Below are 17755 nucleotides of genomic sequence, written 5' to 3' on the forward strand. Positions count from 1 at the left end.
CACGGAGATTTCAGCACCCTTCCAGCAAACGCATTTGCTGTGCAGGCAGCAATTAAGCACAGAGGAGCTGCTGGGCGAAGACCCTTGGCTTCCAGGAGGAACAGCCACCTCTCCAGCACGAAGTCTAAAAGCACAGAGTGCTCCAGAAAGTTACTCAGTCCCGCACTGGAGAGACGTCCATCCCAGCCAGGCTGGCTGTCAGGGCTGAGCTCAGCAGAAAACAGCCCTCTTGGGCCACTGCACCCCCCTTTCAGCCACTGAAGTTCCTTCCCCTTAATTAGGGATGCTAAAATAAACAGAAAATCATTTTTCAGGCTACAAGAGTATGAAAAAGTGATGACAAAGCAAGGGGTAAACAACGCTTCTGTTAGCCTTTAGCATGGGGTCTGCCCTGGCTTTGGAACGCGAGTGGATCGCAGGGTCCGGCTGGGTGGGAAGTTGGAGTCAGGCATTTTGGCAGCTCTACCAAGCTGTGGTTCCTCAGGTGCCGTGAGGGCCATCACTGTCACATCTGCCATCATCCCAGGCCACTCTCAACAGCAGGATTTGGGAACCCAGCATCACACCCAACCTGTCCCCAGGAGAGGCATGTGGAGAGAGACACAATCACCCCTCAAAACACCCTTCACACGGCAAAAAAGGATTGTCTTGCTGTCTGCTTTCCTGGCAGGAGGGGAGCCTGAATTTTAGCAAAGCTCCTACAAACACAAGGACCAGGGCAAGATCCAGTCTCAGCCCTGGGCACCTGCCCTGTGCTGCAAATCCATGCATGAGTTGGGCTGGTGAGATGTGTTTCTCCCAGAGTGTGGGTTGGGCTTTTTCTGCTCACACTGGGCTCTTTCAACCCCCTGATGTAAGCTGTAAATAACAGAACCAGACTGTGCTGGATGGACAAAGAAAGGAGACGAAGCCACAGAAGGCCGTGCTGGGGTGAGAGCTTTGGTATTCCATGGGGCTGAGGCTCCAGCCATGCTTCCCCCAAACCACTCTGGACCCACCAGGAGGGAGGGAAAGAGCTGGGATGGGTCTCTCATATGTCATCAAATGGCCATGGAGTGGCTTGAAGGCCTTCGGAGGAAGGAGAGAGACTATAGAAGGAAACAAAAAGAGATGCAAACCTGTTGTACGCAGCTTTGCTCAGAAGTCAGAGAGGCGCCTCCACCCTCTGTCCCTGGGGACTGTTTTGGGATGACTCTGCTCTCCCTCTGCCAGCAGACAGAAGATGGGGCATGCCAAGCAACTGGGCTTTGAAAACCCAGGGAATGGACTCTGTCCTGCTGGGGGGCCTCCTGCCCAGCCTGGTCCCATGGTTGATGCTGAAGAGGGAGATGGAAATGAACATGGCCAAAATCTGACTCACCTCTGCAGCCCCTGCATCACTTCCATCGACCCCCCTGCACTGGTGGCCATGAAGGGACCACTAGTCACTGCTTCTGGCTCATCCATGCTGCTGTTTCTCTGCTCTGTCCCATCTCCTTGGGCAATGCTACACCAAGATGAGTCTGGGCCTCTTCACCAGGGTCATCAGCAAGTTGGCCAAAGCCACAGATGATCTCTCCAGGCCTCATTCCCCAGCTCCTAAGCCACAATGGAGATAGATGGCTGCCATCCCTAGGCAGCAGCAGCCACCCTGACCCCATAGAAGCCAGAGGGGCCCGGCTGGGCTGGACTTGGGGGACAGAAATGCAGCCGCCTGCATTTATTTTGCCTAACAACAGTGATCCCTCTGTATATTTTCATTCTGTTTTCCTAGGCTCAGCTGCCTCCTCAATGAAATGTTTCCAAAGCAGCCTGGCTTGGCAGCACGCCAACCCCGGCTGCCAGATGAATGGGCGGAGGAGGAGGGACCCATTCCTCTTCTTGACACAGCATCGCTGCACAAGAGGCCTCTGTTGACATTAGGACTGGCTGTTCCTCCTTTCCTGAGAGGATCTGCCTGGCCCTCAGCAGGAGCAGCACACAGAGCCAAGGCTTCATGTGATGTGAAACTGGCATCTGTCCTCCTCCAGGATGGTGGCACAGACACGGGTACCAGGGCACCATGGTGCACCCTCCTCCAGGGTGGTGGCACAGCCACAGATAACAGGGTACCGAGGAACGGCACTGTCAGGACCTGAAGCCAGCCCTTGTTTCTGGCCCTTGACCCCCCAGCTGAGCCAGCCCCCCAACAGGTGAGGATTCCTTGAAGCTCTCTGACTCTACTAACACCATCACTCTCCAAGACATCGGTGATGTAGAGAGCCTGTTTCCTCCTCCAAATCACCTCTTCTCCACTCCACCCAGAGCAAAGCTCTCCCTCAGCATCACAGGAGTACAGACACTGACACAGGATTTGCAGAGCTACAGATTTCCAGCAGCTTTCAGGGGTGAATGATGCCACAGGGGCCCCAAGCATGGAACCCCAAACCCTTCAAGTCTTTGGACAGCAATATGTGGAATAGCATCAGCTTCACTCTGAACCTTTGCCACTACTCAGTCATGTAGGACTTCACCCAAACAATGTCACAGCTCTTTCCCACACCTCAATGTCTCTACCCACAGCAAAATGCCCACCCAAGCTTTCATGCCCAGAAATTTGTCTGCTGGGAGGTGATCAAATGGTAGCTGTTGCACTGGACTACACACCCAGCACCAGATGGGATCCCTCTCTCTGCCACGGCTAGTGGCAGAACTGGTCATCAGTGAGGGAGTGCAAATCCATGTATGCCCCACTCATCACCTGTCACTTCCTTGGCACTCCTGCACCTCCTTTAGGAGCTGCACAAGGAAAGGATGTGGAATTTAACACAAGTGCTGATAATGCATCAGAAGGCCAAAGAAAGAGACAAAAGTCATCACCATCCTTCCAGTCTGCACCTCTTCCCCCGACTGCCTCCTTTGGCATCTGCTGGTGGCCGGCACCCAGCTAAGGTAAGCCAAGGACCAGAGGCTGGATAAGAGCAGCACCCAGCAGCCTGCCACAGGAACACAGCCTGCTCCTACCAGCTGTGGCGGGGAGACCGCTCTGCCTGGATCTGGTGGAAAAGAGGCCAACCATGCATCGATAAGATGAATTAGTTGTCTCAGCAGCACCGGCAAAATGAGCGAGAGGAGCCGAGCCCGTGAGGCCCGGCCTGCTTTGTTTCAATTACAGCAGCTGCCAGAAGAAAAAGATAACCTCAATATTGATGGCAGGAGCAGCAGACAGAGGTGCCCTTGCAGGCTACTGGGAGCAGGTAGAGGAGGCAGGGGGAGGAGAGATGGAGGAGGGGGAGCAGGGTCTCAAGCCAGCACCCCGTGGGAGAGCCTGGCTGGTGAGAAAGACACATCTGATCCCATTGTTCTCATCCCCATGAGGAAGAGCTCCTTTTCACCCTGGTTCTTGTCCCAGTCGCTGTGCAGAGCATCCTCCAGCAGAGACAGGGTGCAGAAATCCAGCAGCAGGACACACCACCATGTAACACTGAGCAGAAAAACATCTCTTTGCTCCCCACTCAGGCGGTGGGGCCTGGAGAGGTGTTGAGTGGGGCAGTGTGGGATGATGGATGGAGCTGGAATAAAGGGCAGAGACAGGCCTGGGGCACCCCAAGCTGCAGGCAGGCATGACTGACTGTCAGGAAAACAGCACCCACCTGCCTGAGGGCTGGGGAAGCCCCACGACGTGCCTGCAGTGGGGACTGGTCTGGGCACTGGGGACAAGATGCCCATGGTGACTTTGGACTGCATGTGGGAACAAGCAGCAGCTTGGGGCAGGCACCCCAACATCACACCCGCAAGCCAGGCATGGAGGTGCTGAGCCAAACATCCTCCAAGCAGCACAGTGTTAATGTCCTGGGCTCCCATCCTGGGAGGCAGCCAGAAGGTAGGAAGAGATGGGGTCTCTTCGGTCTTCAACCCCTTTGCCTCCAGCTCCTGCTCAGGGGATGTAAATCATCACCAGCTGCTGCATCATGGGGTCTACATCCAGCCCTGTGTCCCTCCCTGTGCCCAGAGCACAGACCGGCGCTGAGCAAGACCCCCGCCCTCTCTGGGCCCACCAGAGGCCAGACTGAGCAGTGATCACTTCACAGAGGTTTTATTTGTACTCCGGATATCCACATTGCCCTCCTACCTCGCTTACCCTCAGGAGAGACCTCCGGATCCTCACCCTGTCCTCCTCGGGCTGTGCCCATTGGATACAGCCCCTGGGTCTCCAAGAGGGGACAAGGCCACCATCTTGCGGCCACCCACCACCACTGCACATACCCGTGTGCACGGTCTGGGGGGTGCCCAGGATGTGACACTGTGGGGATACAGGGTTTGGACCATGGGGAGCTGCGACATGCCACTGCTCCTCGTGCCCTCAGTCCCCTGGGACCACGTCCTGCGGGGCACACACTGTCCTTCCCCTCGCTCACTGCCCAGGACACCCAGGCATTCCAGGACATCCATGGGTGTCTAGATGGGCAGAGGGTGCCGGCAGTGCTGCTCCCATCCCAGCTCTGGCCCCTCCACCCCCGCCCTGCTGCTCTGTGCAGTGTCAGCCGGCAGTGACCAGAGACCTCCTGGTTTGCACAGCGGGCTTCATTGAGCACAGAAAGGCAGGCAGTGGCAGAGAAAGGCTCAGAACTGAGCCATGGGGCTGAAAATGCAGCACTGAGCAGGGTCCAAGGGGAATTTCCATCCCTATCACAGCGTAGGAGTGCAACCGACACAGGGGATGCTGGAGGGAGTTGTTAAACCAGCGCTGCTGGTGACCAGCAGCCCAAAGCAAGTCCTTCCATGCCTCTGTGAAGTGAGTTGGGGTGGTCTGCACACTACTGGGTTCTGCGAGGCTGCCCAGCCTGGTTTAATGCTCATCCCCCTCCTTTTGCTTCTTCCCCTTGTGATGGAGCTGGCCATGGTCTCCATGGTGGTGGTGAGCATGGGTAGCAGGTTTGTGGTCCTCAGTTGGGTTTGTGCCCCTCTCGCTGCTGACCTTGTCATGGTGGTGAGGATGGAGGGGCTTGTGCTGGTGGATGGGGGTCTCTGACTCCATCCCCTCATGTTCAGGAGGTGAGCTCGGGGTTGCATGACCCGCTGTGGTACTGTTAGCCTGAGGAAAGTAACACAAGGACTGGTGTGGTATGTGAATGCCCACAGAGCCCTGCAGAAAGACTGGGAGCACAGCTCTGAGCTGGGAAGAAGGCAGACCAGCATCCATCATACAGAAAACTGTGGGTCAGAGCAAAGGCTCTCCAGTCCTGACCCAGGGCACAGGGAGCAGAGGAGAGGCTGGAGCACACAGGGCACAAGCCTCTACACCAGCATCCCTTGGCTCAAGCTGTCTATGGTCCAGAAAAGTGACTTTGCATTTAGTATTTCTGGATGTATTTTTCTCCTGGGAAGTGACTAATCACCTTCCAAGCTCAGAGCTACACCCTTTTCTCTGCTCTGAGCTTGCCACCTCTGCATCCACTGCCTGCCCCTTTCTTATATCAGAACAGTCCTAGTTAGCATTCCCAGACCTGGTATATGACCCCTTTAGTCAATTCCTTTTCAGCTGGAAAGCTCTGACCTATTTACTGTGCCCTTATTCCAGACCTTTCATCACCTTCCCTCTCAAACACAGCCGAGGGCAGCTGCCAGTCTGGAACCCCTCCCCAACACGGAGATAAGATTGTTTTTGCTGATGTGTAGTGCCGGAGGACAGAAGGCATCCCGGCTCCAGCGAGCATTCCAGCTCTTACCTCCTGGGTAGTGTTGGGGTAGAGGGAGCAGTTGCCACAGAAGTCCTTGATGTGGCTGGAGCGGATGGCTGCCTCCACATAGGGGAAGTGGAGGAAGCTGAAGGGCAACTGGATGTGGAAAGCCAGGCGGCCACACCTGAGGGGAGAAGCCACGGCCTGGCTCAAGATGGGGGACTGGAGTCCCCCCAGCCCAGCCATCAGGGGAGATTTTGGAAGCCCATCAAACGCTCTGTAATGCCCAGAAAAGCCTCGAGTCGGGGCACTCGAGGCGAGTCGGGGGACACTCACCGGTCATAAACAAGGAAGTCGTCCTTGTCACCCCCCAGGACCTGCCAGACGTCAGGGTCCTCCTGCTCCGGCTGGAAGACGGGGACGCCGGGCGGGGCATGGCGCTCCAGCTCCGGCAGCATGGCGCGGGACAGCGGCGCCTTCTCGTTGACGATCATGTAGCGCACATCGGCCATGCCCTGCCGGGCCAGCCGCTCCCGCAGGCCCCCGAGGCTGCGGGAAGGAGGCGCTGGGAGGGGCTCCCGGGGCAGGGGGCTCCCGGGACAGGGGGCTGCCGGGGCAGGGGGCTCCCGGGACAGGGGGCTCCCGGGGCAGGGGGCTCCCGGGACAGGGGGCTCCCGGGGCAGGGGGCTCCCGGGACAGGGGGCTGCCGGGGCAGGGGGCTCCCGGGGCAGGGGGCTCCCGGGGCAGGGGGCTGCCGGGACAGGGGGCTCCCGGGGCAGGGGGCTCCCGGGACAGGGGGCTGCCGGGACAGGGGGCTCCCGGGGCAGGGGGCTCCCGGGGCAGGGGGCTCCCGGGACAGGGGGCTGCCATGCGCTCCCGAGGCGGCGGGGATTGTTCTGGGGAGGGGGAGCGGGGCTCACCTGTGGGCCTGCCTCAGGCAGAACTGTCAGCTGGCCTTCAGCAGGGCCACCACCGTCACCTGCCCTGCCTTCCCCTCCATGGGGCTCGAGCCATTGATGGTCCATGCTGGTGCCTCCTGGCAGATTTGGCTGCTGTTGGCTGCCTCCTCGGAGGCCGAGGCCAGCCCCAGCCAGGCGGCCAGGGCCAGCACCAGCAGCCCCCCCATCCTGGACCCCGGCCCTGGCAGGGGGACATGGGGTGTTACTCTCCTCCCAGATCCACTGCAACCCCAAACTGTCTCCCTGCACCCTGCTCCAGGGCAGACAAGGACTGGTGGGCAGTGTTGGCCTGGTTCTGGCACTGGGAGCCAGGACCCCCACCCCAGGGGGCAAGGAAAGGGGGATGAGGTGGGGAATTGGAGCACCCAGCTCCTTGCTACCATCTTTTGTGGACACCCAGTGCCACAGCATCCTGCTCTCCCCTGGCAGTGAACACCCACTCCATACATCAAGAGATGAAGGTGCTCGTCCTCCCATGGGCCTTCTCCACTTCTCTGATCCCACAAAACAAACCCAGCCCCAGACAGAGAGCTGTCTTTACCCCAAAAGGGAGCAGGGATACAGCCCTCGTCATCTCAGCCACCAGTGAGCAGTTACTGGGACAGAAATGGTTTCACCTTCAGGTCACCTTGAGAGTCCTTGATGCCCCACAAAGTGCTTTGGGGGTACACGGAGCCTTTAAAGCCCTTGAGTCCCAACATCTGTCTGAAGCCCCTTCCTCTCACAGCCCCCTAACCCTGCCCACCCCAAGATATTCCCCATTCCTCTAGTACCCAGCACATTTAATGGGCAAGGGGGAGGATATGGGTCTGGGAGGGATGATCTGGGGAAGGAGCAAGGAGATGCAGGATCTGGTCAGTGTGGATGTGCCCCCAATCCCCGGCCCTCTACCCCGCGAGAACGAGCCCTCGATACCGCACTTCTCGCTGCCGTCCTCCCTTGCTCCCGGCCCCAGCAGCTTTCAGCAGCTTCCAGCTGGCCCGGGTCCCCCTTTTATCTCTTGTCCACTCTCCCCGCCCAGGAGGGAGGAGAAGAGCCTGGCTGGAGCGGGGACTGCGCCCCGGCCGCCACCTCCTGCCTCGAGGGGACAGCAACAAGGCAGGCACTGTCCCCGTCCGTGCCATGTGGCCTCGGGGTGCTGCTGCCACAGCCCGGCCCAAGCCGTGCTGGGGCAAGGCGGTGCCTGGTGCCGGGGTGACGCCGGCGGTGCTGCAGGGAAGAGACGGACACAGCCGCTCCACACCTCCCAGGCACAGGAGGGCTGCGGGCATTGCCAAGCACTGCTTACACCAAAGGCTTGCAGAACTGTGGGGTGACCTCGAACAGCGCCACCCATGCACAAGGTCCCACAGGAGCCACCGGTGCAGCCTCTGTCACCCTGCAGCCAAAAAGATGGTGCCTCCCTCACACCCTAGGGTGCTGGAGCTCCCTGCCCTGTGGGGTGTCACCCCAAAGGCCGTGCTGTTCTGTTGTGCCCATGGCCACTCTCAGGCCAAGCTTGGCTCCACAGCAACCCCCCAGTGTCCGGTTCTATGCCTCTTGTCCGGCCCCACACAGGGACTGTGGCGGTGTCGGTGTTCCCTTGGGAAATCACAGCAACACTGGATTCCACCCCCAACCAAACAAGAGGAGCTCACCACTCTGGCAGCACAAGGACATCTCTGCAAATATTTGAGCAGTTTATTGTACCTGGGATCTGTACAAAAACATGATAAGGCAGGGAAGGGCAGCAGGCACAGTCGCAGCGGGGACAGAACATGATCCCAGCCACACAGAGGGGGGATTCGTCTGAAAAGAGAAGGTGGAGAGGGGATCGCTGCTGGGGGGGCAGAGGGTCTCAGAGGTGTCTGCAAGGATGTGGGGCCGTGGGTGACCAGCCCCATCTCATGACTGACACCGGACCGACCCCAGAGCTGTCAGACCCCTCCTCCCCCCCCCCCCGCTGCTCCCCCCACGTCCCCACCGGGTATTCCGGACACCGTGAAGCGTCCAGCACTGAGCAGGGACACGTTTCCCCAGTTCATGTCCGGGGACTCGGGTTGACGGGAATGACCCTGCAGACATAAGCTGTGTCCCAGGGAGCCCCAGCGACCCTCCTCCCTCGGCTCCCCTCCTCCCTCGGCTCATCCCGAGCCGCGGTCCCTGCGGTTTTCAGCCTGGGCAGCTTTTCGTCGCGCAAACGCAGCCCGGCACCGCCGGGCTCGGTACGAACCACGGCACCCGCAGCGGGCAGCGCGTTCTCCGAGTGCCGGCCCCGTCCCTGGCCGGGCGCACCCCCCGATCCCCCGCCGGCTGCGCTCCCGCGGCCGCCCCGCCGCACCCGGGCAGTGCCGGCGCCGTGCCCGGCCCGCCGTGCCCGGTGCATGCCGGGGAGGAGCGAACGGAACCGCCCCCGGGCCCGCCCCGCCCGGCGTCCCGTTCGCCCGCAGCCTTGACCCCGGTGAGCCGCAGCCCGAGGGCGAGCGGGGCCCCGCGGGCACGGGGGTGGCGGGGCGGGCGCGGGGAGCGGGGGCGGCGGGAGCGGAGCGGGGATGGTGCCGGTGCCGCGGTGCGCAGCGGGAAGCAGGGCCGGGGGGAAGGAATGCTGTCCCATTCCCATGTGCGCACCGCGGCCACACGCGGTCCCTCCGCCCTGGGCTGGTGGGAAGGAGCGGGGAGAGCTTTGTGCACACGCCTTCCAGGGGGCAGGTGAAAAGGAATATTTCAGCAGGTGTGTGGCCCCCAGCCCACTGCACACCTGTGGGGTCTGGCCAGGGCGGCTCGTGCATGCCATGGAGTCGGGAAGCCTCGGTGGGATGCCCTGGAGAGGTGATGCCGACTGGGGTTTTGGACAGATCTTTTTTTCCCCCTTGAGTGTCACAGCTATTTGGATGGCTGGAGAGGAAGGTCACTTGGCCCAAGTGTCCTTCCTCTGTGCCCCTAGGGCAAGGTCATTGTTCCCAGCCTGTTGCAAAGAGCATGGTGGCTCCATGGCCTGTTGGGGAGGGGAAGGGCACATCAGCCTGTCGAGACCCCACTGCTCCCCTCCATTCGTGGGACACACGTGACAGGCGCTGGGGCAGCACAGGAACATTTTAGGTGTAACCAGTGTGTTGCTCCATGTTTACCAGTCCAACCTCCATGTTCCTGGTACAGGACATTCCCACCACAACCCTTGTCCCCATAATCTTGCTTACACATGCAGCACAACTCCTGCACCGGGAATCCCTGCTGACCTCCCTGTGGCACTCCCAAAGGACACAGGGCTCCAGAGGGGACCCTCTGGGCTGCAGCCAGGGCTTGAGGTTTTCGTCCTCTGGAACCTCAGGAATAGGGCAGCAGAGTGAAGGGCTGGTAGGATGGCTTGGCATCCTTGGGCAGAGACCCGCTTATTTAAAATACACACAATTAAAAAGTGCAAGTTTACACACATTTGCATCTGTGCTTGCAAACACAGGTGGGCTCTGTGCAAGGTGTGGGAGTGACTTCTCCCCTGGGCCAGCAGCCCCCCTGACCCCCTGCATCCTCCCCACAGCCTGCTCAGCCATGGCAGCCTCACTGAGCCGCCCCTGCTTCATCTCCCTCCACCTGCCCTACAGGCAGGGCTGGGCCCAGCACCTGGCCAACACCTTTCGCTTTCAGCCAGTGGCCATGCGGGAGACATCCTGTGTCCGGCAGCTGGCCTTGCGACGGGAATCTGCCATCTTCCTCGTCAACGAGCGCCTGGCACCTGCCAGCACCTCATCCCAGGATTTCCTCTATGACATAGACCCCCAGCCCGCCTTGGGCACGGCCTCCAATGTCTGCTTCGAGGTGGATGATGTGCCAGGGCTCTGCAAGCAGCTGCAGAGCCAGGGATGCTCCTTGCTGGTGCCCCCCACTGAGCTAAGCGATGACGGTGGTTCTGTCACCTACGGGGTGGTGAGCTCAGTCGTGGGCAATATCAGTCACACCCTTTTGGACCGATCCTGTTATCGGGGACACTTCCTGCCCGGCTTCCAGCCCATCCAAGGAGCCCCCTCTGCCACAGGGGATGGGATCAAGATCACACACTTTGACCACATCACGTACGTCTGTCCCCGGGGCGGTGCCCGGGCGGCTCTGGACTGGTACCAGCGCTGCTTCGGCTTCCACCGCTTCCATCTGAATCCCCAGGAGAGACCAGCTGAGGGGTACGTGCTGGGGGGGCAGGGGGTGGGCATGCTGCTCCTTGCATTGCAGAGCACCCGGGGCACCCCAGCACGTGGCTGCAAGCTGGTCTTTGCCGAGTCCCTCTCCCAGAATGGCACCAACCAGGTTGACATGTTCCTGGAGCAGCACGGCGGGGCGGGGATCCAGCACGTTGGCCTCTGCACCACCGACATTGTCAGCACGACCAGGGCTCTGCAGCAGCGGGGGGCACGGTTCTTCACACCCCCCACCACCTATTACAGCCAGGGGGGCAAAGCAGAGGAGATCCAGAGGGCCGGGCAGGATCCCCACATGCTGGCAGAGCTTGGCATCCTCCTGGACACCACAGTGCCTGGGGACAAGGGCCGGCTGGGCACTGATGCCACGGAGAGCCCCGCTCAGGAATACTTGATGCAGATCTTCACCCATCCCATCTTCTCCGAGGAGACCTTCTTCCTGGAGCTCATTGACCGTCGGGGCGCGCCGGGCTTCGGGGAAGGCAATATCCGGGCGCTGTGGAAAGCTGTGCAGGTCTACATGGACCAGCAACAGTAGTGCAACACTGCAGTCCTCCTCCCTCAGCTCCCCATCCTCTCCAGTCCAACCCCAGGACAAGGACCACAGAGATCCCAGTGGGGGCCAGTGGCATGGCCCAGGTGGGCAGGGACCAAGGGATGGCTCCAGGTCAATCTAGAGCCAACTCAGTGTGGGAGCAAGACACTCAGGGGAGCATGCCCCAGGATGGGCGTGATTCTCTCCTGCCCTGGGTTCACAGTGTTTATCGGCCACGTGTGAAGAACTTTCTGCCTTAGTTTCTTAGTTTTTCGTAGTTTTTTAGTTTCGAGTCCCAGTTTATTGAGACTTGAGCCTGCAGCATGGCCAAGAGCAGTGCTGGCTCCCCAGACGTGGAGGGAAGAGGGGCTGCCCGAGGGGAGTGGATAATCCAAAGGCCATAGATTTGGCCTCTCACTGGCAGTGACCACCCACAGCATGACCAGCCCTGGGAGGCGAGTGGTGGCCTCTTGCTCCTCTCAATTAAAGAATTAACAAACACTGGTTTGGGTTTTTAATCCTCATATTTAAGATGTGCTGACTGCCAGGCAAGGATGAAAAGGCCATTTCCATTGCTCAAGGTGGGCTCATCCCTAAAATTGAGGTTATTGCCCCTTGCACCCTGCCAGGACTGTCCCCTGTCCCTGCCAGCCCCCAGCATTGTGCCTTTGCAAGGGTGCACCACAGTCAGCATGAACAGTGCTGAGCAGCCTAACAAAGAAATGTAAAAGGAGGATAAAACCCTACAAAAAGCCCTGGGAGCAGCTGTTCAGCCCCAGGGAGGAGCAGCCCATGGACAGGAGCTGCACACCCCTCGGGGGCTGATGCCTGCCCTTACAGGAAGGCTGCTCTGGGTGCCTTATTTGGGGTCACCAGCAGGTAATGCTCAGCCAAGGGGCTCTTGGGTGCATTAATGAAGAAATCCCTGCTCTCCCCAGCCCAGATGTAAGGAGCCTGTTGGTTATCTTCATGTTTCACCCCAGGCTGACCAACGCCCCCAGCCTAGCACAGTGCAACAGAGACAGAAAGTCACTTAAAAAACCCCACATACTTGAGATTTATTTTCAGGTCCAGTAAAAACAAGGGAGGGTAGAGCAGCATCCCCAGTCGCTGGCTGGTGGATGAAATGCAGGCAAGGGGACAGGGCTGCAGGAGCAATGTGGCCCCAGCCTTCCCACCACTGGAGAGAAACCCCTGCTGCCCTGAGTCCATGGTGCCAAAGTGGTGCCAGTACGTGGCTGAATAGCCCCAGGTGGGCTTCAGCCAAGGAGGGAGAACAAGTCTGGCTCCAGGATTAATCCAGAACCAGTGGCCACATCCAGGTACAACTCCCATGGGGGAGGCAGGGGAAAGGAAGAGTGTGAGACCATTACAGTGCTGTGTCCTGGGCTTGCTGCAGCACAGGGACACCATTGCCACGCCACGGGCAGGACTCACCCCAGCGTGGGGCTCTGGTGTGTCACAGGAGGAAGGTGCCCTCAGGGGGCACTTGGTACCCGGAGAAAGGCGTGGAGGGAGAGCTGTGTCCCAGGGCAGGTGCTGCCTGCTCCCTGTGCCTTTGCCCCGCGCTTCCGCTTGGAGCCCTGCAGGAGACACAGCAGGGCTAGTCCAGACCCCAAGGGCCCCCATGGTCTCCAGGGATTCCCCCTGGGTACTGGGGACACCCAGGGGCAATGCCAGTCAGGCAAGTTCCCCTGCCACAGGCTGGGGATGCTCCTTGGCCTGATCCCAAACCCCAGGGGGGTTCAGTGTGGCACACCAGGAGCTGTCCCACAGCATTGGGGCCCCAGGCACCCTGGAGCACTGCTCACCTTGACAGGGCTGCTCTCCTGCCTGCGCTGCTTCTCGTGAGCTTTCAGCACCTGAAGGAAGAACAAGAGAACCCAGAGCTGAACAGCAGCAGGGTCCTGGAGCTGGGACATGGATTCCATGGAGCTGGAGGAGATTCCAGGGATTTTCTCAAGATAACTGAGGGAAGGGGGGAAAGGCCCAGGTGCCCCCCATACCTTCTTCATGGCTGTGGACACAGCTGAGGCATGGAACTCATTCTCTGTCACCCAGCGGGATGGGGACAAGGCAGGGTCCAGGGTCACGTCCCCATCCAAGGGCAGGGAGTAGACCACATATGTCTGGTGGATGTGGGAGAAGATGTGGGTGACCTGTGAGGGGATGGAAAGACACATGAGATGGGCAGCTGACAGGCACTGGGGGCTGCAAAGTGCACTGAGTCTGCCAGGGCTCTGAGAAGTGGGGTAGAGCTTGGGAGGGGTGACAGTGGGGAAGGGAGACCCTTGTCTTGTGTGATACATCCCCCAGGGCTGAGCACAGGGGGCTCACACTGCAACCCTCCAGCTCCAGGCTCACCTCTCCGATAAACCGCAGGCCTTTGGCTGCCACGGGCCGCCCCATCCATGCCTGAAGGTGATCAGCCAGCTCCTCCCTCTCCCTCTCCTCCTGCAGATCTTGAGCCAGCGGGAGACTTGGGAACTCCCAGAGTCCAGCCAGGAGACCTGGGAAGGAGGCATGACAAAAATGTGAGACAGCAAGGGACACATCCAGGGACACTGAGCCTCATCACAGCCCCAAGGGGCTCCTTTCTCCACTCCAGCAACCAGTGCCTCTCCCTCTATCCCTCATGCAGGTGGGAAGGGGCTGTGGTGCTTTTATCTCCCTCCTGCCCAGCCCTTTTACCTGAGCTGGGTCTCTGCACAATGAGGTATTCTGGGGCGCCGTGGCAGCCCCTCCGTTCCAGCACACACGTGGCCGTTCGCATCACCCGTGGCGGCTTTTTCGCTGCTTTCCGGGGAAAGTTGGTCACCCCCAGGCTGCTGTCCCATGGCTCTGTGGCTGGGGGACACAGGGGACAGTCCCCAACACCTGCAAATACCAATGTAACAGTTGCTTCAGGGCCCAGACCTGGAGCTACAAGAGAGCTCTTCCCACGTGCTTACCACAGTCCTCAACATCAGGCACTTTGGGGGGGTTTCCAAACAGCTTCTGCGAGGTTAAGGCCAGCTCCTTCTCCACCTGGAAGGGGGGACAGAAGTGAGGACAGGCTCATCCACCAGCCCACCCTGTCCCCAGGTATGGCAAACCCTCAGGGCCATGTTCTGGGGTCACACTTACCCTGCGCCACGCTTGGCAGTGCTGCTTCACCGGGCACTCCTTGCACAGTGGGGCCTTGGGCGCACACACAGTTGCCCCCAGCTCCATCAAGGCTTGGTTAAAATCCCCTGGGCGACTCTTGTCCACCAGGACATTGGCCATGTCCCTGGAGAAATGGCAGTGAGAGGCACGGGGATCTGTGGGGAGAGCATCCCAGGAGCTTTGCCTGCTTCCTGCCTGTCAGGGGGGATGCTTCTAGGTAGGCACAGGCAGCAGAGCTCCTTTCACCACCTCTCCCAGCAGCACCAACTTCCCTAGAATTCCCATATCCCATGCCTGTTTCCCTTCACAGGCTCAGCTCCCCAAGGCTCCTGAGTGATCCTGCCCTAAGCCATGACTACCACAGCTCCAAACAGAGAGAGTATTCCCCTTACCAGAGCTGGTCAATGACAGCTGGGCTGCTGGAGTCGGCACCGATGCATCGCAGGCGGCACAGGACCCGGATCACATTCCCATCCACAACGCCGGTAGCCTGGGACCCGGAGCTGGGATTACCATGCTGGGATATGCTCCAGACAAAGAAGGGAGCTGGGGTGCTCCCAGGATGGAGAGGGACACACACGAGGCCAACCCACAGGCCAAGCTGGGTGGGAGTTGAGATGCATCCCAAAGTGGGGAGAGAGCCAGGCACAACCCTGGGGAGCCCTTGGCTTGTGAGACCCAGCAGCAGGACCCTGCCAGGAGTGGGGCTGGGTAGCAGAGGAGGAGACGTGGCCACTGATGCCCAGCTCTCACCTGTCCGTATGAGATGGATGCGATGGCTCCCGCCGTGTATCGGCCCACGCCCGGCAGCAGCTTCTGCAGGTCCTCAGCGGTCCTGGGCATCCGGCCAGCCAGCTCGGACACCACCTGCCAGGGAAGGGGCTGAGCTCAGGGAAGCAGCTGGGGTGGGTATGTGCAGGTAACCCATTTTGCCCATGGGAAGATGGGATCCCAGCCTCTACAGCCTCCTGCCAGCAGCACAGCCCCAGCCAGGCAGGGCAGACATGAGCCAGCACCAGCCATAGAGGGGTTTAGAAATGCCCCTTCTCCCCCGCTCCAGCACCTTCCTTGCTGCCTCCTGCAGACGCTTCCCTCTGGAGTAGTAGCCAAGGCCAGCCCACAGCTCGTTCACCTCCTGCTCCAAGAGACACAGCAGGGTGTTAACAGAGAACCACAGTGCAAGGAGAGCACCCGGTCCCAGCAATGCTCACCTCCAGGGATGCCTGTGCCAGAGCCTGCAGCGTTGGCCACTTCTGTGGGACAGAGGAAAGGGGACAAGTCAGGGACAAGCAGAGCTGTGCTCTGCCACTGGGGATCTGCCACTGGCAGTGGACAAGCTCTCCAAAAGGGGCAGCCTGTGGGCACAGGACTCTGTAAGGAGCAGTCACCTGCATCCAGCGGTTGTAGTAGTCGATCACTGTAGCCACCTGTGTCTGCTGGAGCATGATCTCGGACACCCACACTGCAGGGAACAGGGTGGGGTTCAGAGCAGAGGCTCCAACGCCACCCACACCTCGTGCTGTGGCCACGTTAGCACTGGCTACAAGCACTGCACAGCATCCAGCTCATGGGACACCCTCCCACCCCTCACCTTCCCCACATGCTGCCCCACAGGAGTTCCCCCAGGCCCAAGGTGGTTCTCCAACCCCCCAGAGCCTTGTGAGGGGAATCAGTGGTTCTTATGGGCACTTCAAGCAGTTTATTCCAAGTATGGCACCCAAAGCCACACCTCACAATGCCGGTCCCTGCTCCTCACCTGCATATCCCCGTCTGTCGGCATCCGGCTCCATCACTGCCTGGAAGGGGAAGAAGATGAAGTGTGAGAAACAAGGTGACGCAGGATCCCACCAAGGAGGGGACCTGCATGTAAAATAAAACAATCCATGGTGTGTTTTGAACACTGCAGTGGAATCTGAAATAGAAGAAATATTTCCCCAAGCACTCAGAAGTTCCGGAGGTAATCAAGTGACAGCCAAAGCACCTTCTTGCTGATGAAATCCCACATGGAGACTTATTTATGAGGTTCAAACTCCCATAGAGAACTGTCCCATACCTGAGCCCACCTGCACAGGAAGCAATTGGAGGCAGATGCAAATCCCACAGAGGGGCTGTGCAGTTCCCACCATTCAGACAGATGCTGTAAAGCTGATGCCCACCCTCAGCACCACAATCACCCTCAAGCCACTGCTGCCAGGCTGAACACAGGACAGGCAGGAGCTCTAAAAAAACGTCCAGCAGGCTTAGAACAAATATATGGGAAAGCTTTTCCGTGCAGCACTCACTGGTACAGGGTTTCATAGAGGCAGGAACAAAACAGGATTAAAAGACATCTAGACTAACCTTGCCAGAGATAAGTAGTCCTCTTGAAGGTTGCTTGAGAAGCGTGCCCTGCTTTTACTCTTTATACTTAGGGACTGGCTCTAGACCACCCACCACAAAACAGCCAAGACTAGCTGGGAGCACTTCCATGCAGGTAGGGATGCATCACATAGGGAAAAATACCGTGGTCGCTTCAGCCAGGCTCCCTTAGGGTAGAGTGAGTAGCTCCCCGTCCCCGCTTCCCACAGTCTCCCCTTACCAGTGCCCTCCAGGGAAGGTCCCGCTTGCATCGGTCGTACCAGGCGAGCAGGTTGCCGCGCAGGGCCTCGACCTCAGCCGGGTCGCTGAAGAAATGCCGGGCGGGCGGCGGAGCGGGCGCTGCAGCCGGGGCCCCTGCCAAGAGAGCGGCGCGGGGTCAGCGCACGGTGGGAGACGGCGAAGGGCTGCGGGGCTCGACCGCAGCACAGGCGTGAGCCCGACCGAGCCGCTGCCGCGCAGACGCGCACCGAGTACCGGGCTTTACGAGAACCCAGCAAGCACCGGACACTGCCCGGGCTGGCGGCCTATGCCCCGGAGAGAACATCCCCCGCTCCCCCAGCCTTCCCGCTACCGGGCACCTCCGCGGGGCGACGCGCGCTTCCTGCTCCGCCCCTGGGGCGGGGCCGCGCTCCCGCCGCTCCGCCGGAGCGCCCCGGCCGCCGCCGCTGCCCGGGCCCGCGCGGGGCTCATGGCGGGGCCGCTCCCGCCGCGCGCTTTCCCGGGAAAAGCTCCCCCGCCCCACCCCCGCGCGAGGGCCAATCAGAGCGGGAGGCCCCGCCCACTGCCCGCCCGCCAGCCAATCGAAGGGAGGCGCGCGGGGAGGGCTCGTGCCCGCCCTCCCGCGGAACTCAGGGGCGAGGGGCGGGGCCTCCCGGCGCGCTGGAGCCAATCAGCAAGCCAGAGGCAAGAGGAGCCCGCCCCTTCTCCCGCCGGTCCAAGCGGCCGCTCGGG

The 17755-nt window shown here is 60.2% G+C and overlaps 3 protein-coding genes across 5 annotated transcripts; 1 reads left to right on the top strand and 2 right to left on the bottom strand.

Moving 5' to 3' along the window:
* Nucleotides 1-4038: 4038 nt before the first annotated feature.
* On the bottom strand, nt 4039-7617 carry LOC138114124 (selenoprotein Pb-like). Of its 2 annotated transcripts, none has more exons than XM_069023264.1 (5): nt 7514-7617; nt 6560-6779; nt 5976-6188; nt 5688-5823; nt 4039-5053 (listed from the first exon to the last, which is right to left on the bottom strand). In XM_069023264.1, the coding sequence occupies exons 2-5, from the start codon at nt 6763-6765 to the stop codon at nt 4808-4810; spliced, it is 801 nt and encodes a 266-aa protein (XP_068879365.1). In that variant the 5' UTR covers nt 6766-6779; nt 7514-7617; the 3' UTR covers nt 4039-4807. The 2 variants fall into 2 exon arrangements, with proteins under 2 accessions (XP_068879365.1, XP_068879368.1); XM_069023267.1 differs by having other exon boundaries at nt 7519-7581.
* Nucleotides 7618-9003: 1386 nt separating this feature from the next.
* HPDL (4-hydroxyphenylpyruvate dioxygenase like) lies at nt 9004-11793 on the top strand. Its single transcript, XM_069023270.1, has 2 exons — nt 9004-9038; nt 10113-11793. Exon 2 carries the CDS (start codon nt 10124-10126, stop codon nt 11300-11302), a length of 1179 nt encoding a protein of 392 aa, XP_068879371.1. The 5' UTR covers nt 9004-9038; nt 10113-10123; the 3' UTR covers nt 11303-11793.
* Nucleotides 11794-12333: 540 nt separating this feature from the next.
* MUTYH (mutY DNA glycosylase) lies at nt 12334-17494 on the bottom strand. 2 transcript variants are annotated; one of them, XM_069023269.1, is made up of 15 exons: nt 17383-17494; nt 17025-17158; nt 16203-16242; nt 15835-15908; nt 15658-15699; nt 15510-15581; nt 15200-15313; nt 14839-14936; nt 14426-14570; nt 14254-14326; nt 13991-14176; nt 13664-13809; nt 13306-13458; nt 13111-13161; nt 12334-12882 (listed from the first exon to the last, which is right to left on the bottom strand). In XM_069023269.1, the coding sequence occupies exons 1-15, from the start codon at nt 17492-17494 to the stop codon at nt 12778-12780; spliced, it is 1545 nt and encodes a 514-aa protein (XP_068879370.1). In that variant the 3' UTR covers nt 12334-12777. The 2 variants fall into 2 exon arrangements, with proteins under 2 accessions (XP_068879370.1, XP_068879369.1); XM_069023268.1 differs by having other exon boundaries at nt 14251-14326.
* Nucleotides 17495-17755: the final 261 nt, after the last annotated feature.

This window comes from Aphelocoma coerulescens, chromosome 8 (genome assembly GCF_041296385.1).
Source record: "Aphelocoma coerulescens isolate FSJ_1873_10779 chromosome 8, UR_Acoe_1.0, whole genome shotgun sequence".
NCBI classification, from domain to species: Eukaryota; Metazoa; Chordata; class Aves; order Passeriformes; family Corvidae; genus Aphelocoma; species Aphelocoma coerulescens.

Bases quoted from the DNA above. Each gene is read 5' to 3' on its own strand.
- HPDL (XM_069023270.1), top strand. From the start codon at position 10,124: ATGGCAGCCTCACTGAGCCGCCCCTGCTTCATCTCCCTCCACCTGCCC.
- MUTYH (XM_069023268.1), bottom strand. From the start codon at position 17,494: ATGAGCCCCGCGCGGGCCCGGGCAGCGGCGGCGGCCGGGGCGCTCCGG. The intron at 15,909-16,202 runs GTGAGGAGCAGG...TGTTCCCTGCAG, and splicing joins CGACAGACGGGGATATGCAG to TGTGGGTGTCCGAGATCATG. The intron at 15,314-15,509 runs GTGCTGGAGCGG...CTTCCCTGGCAG, and splicing joins TGCAGGAGGCAGCAAGGAAG to GTGGTGTCCGAGCTGGCTGG.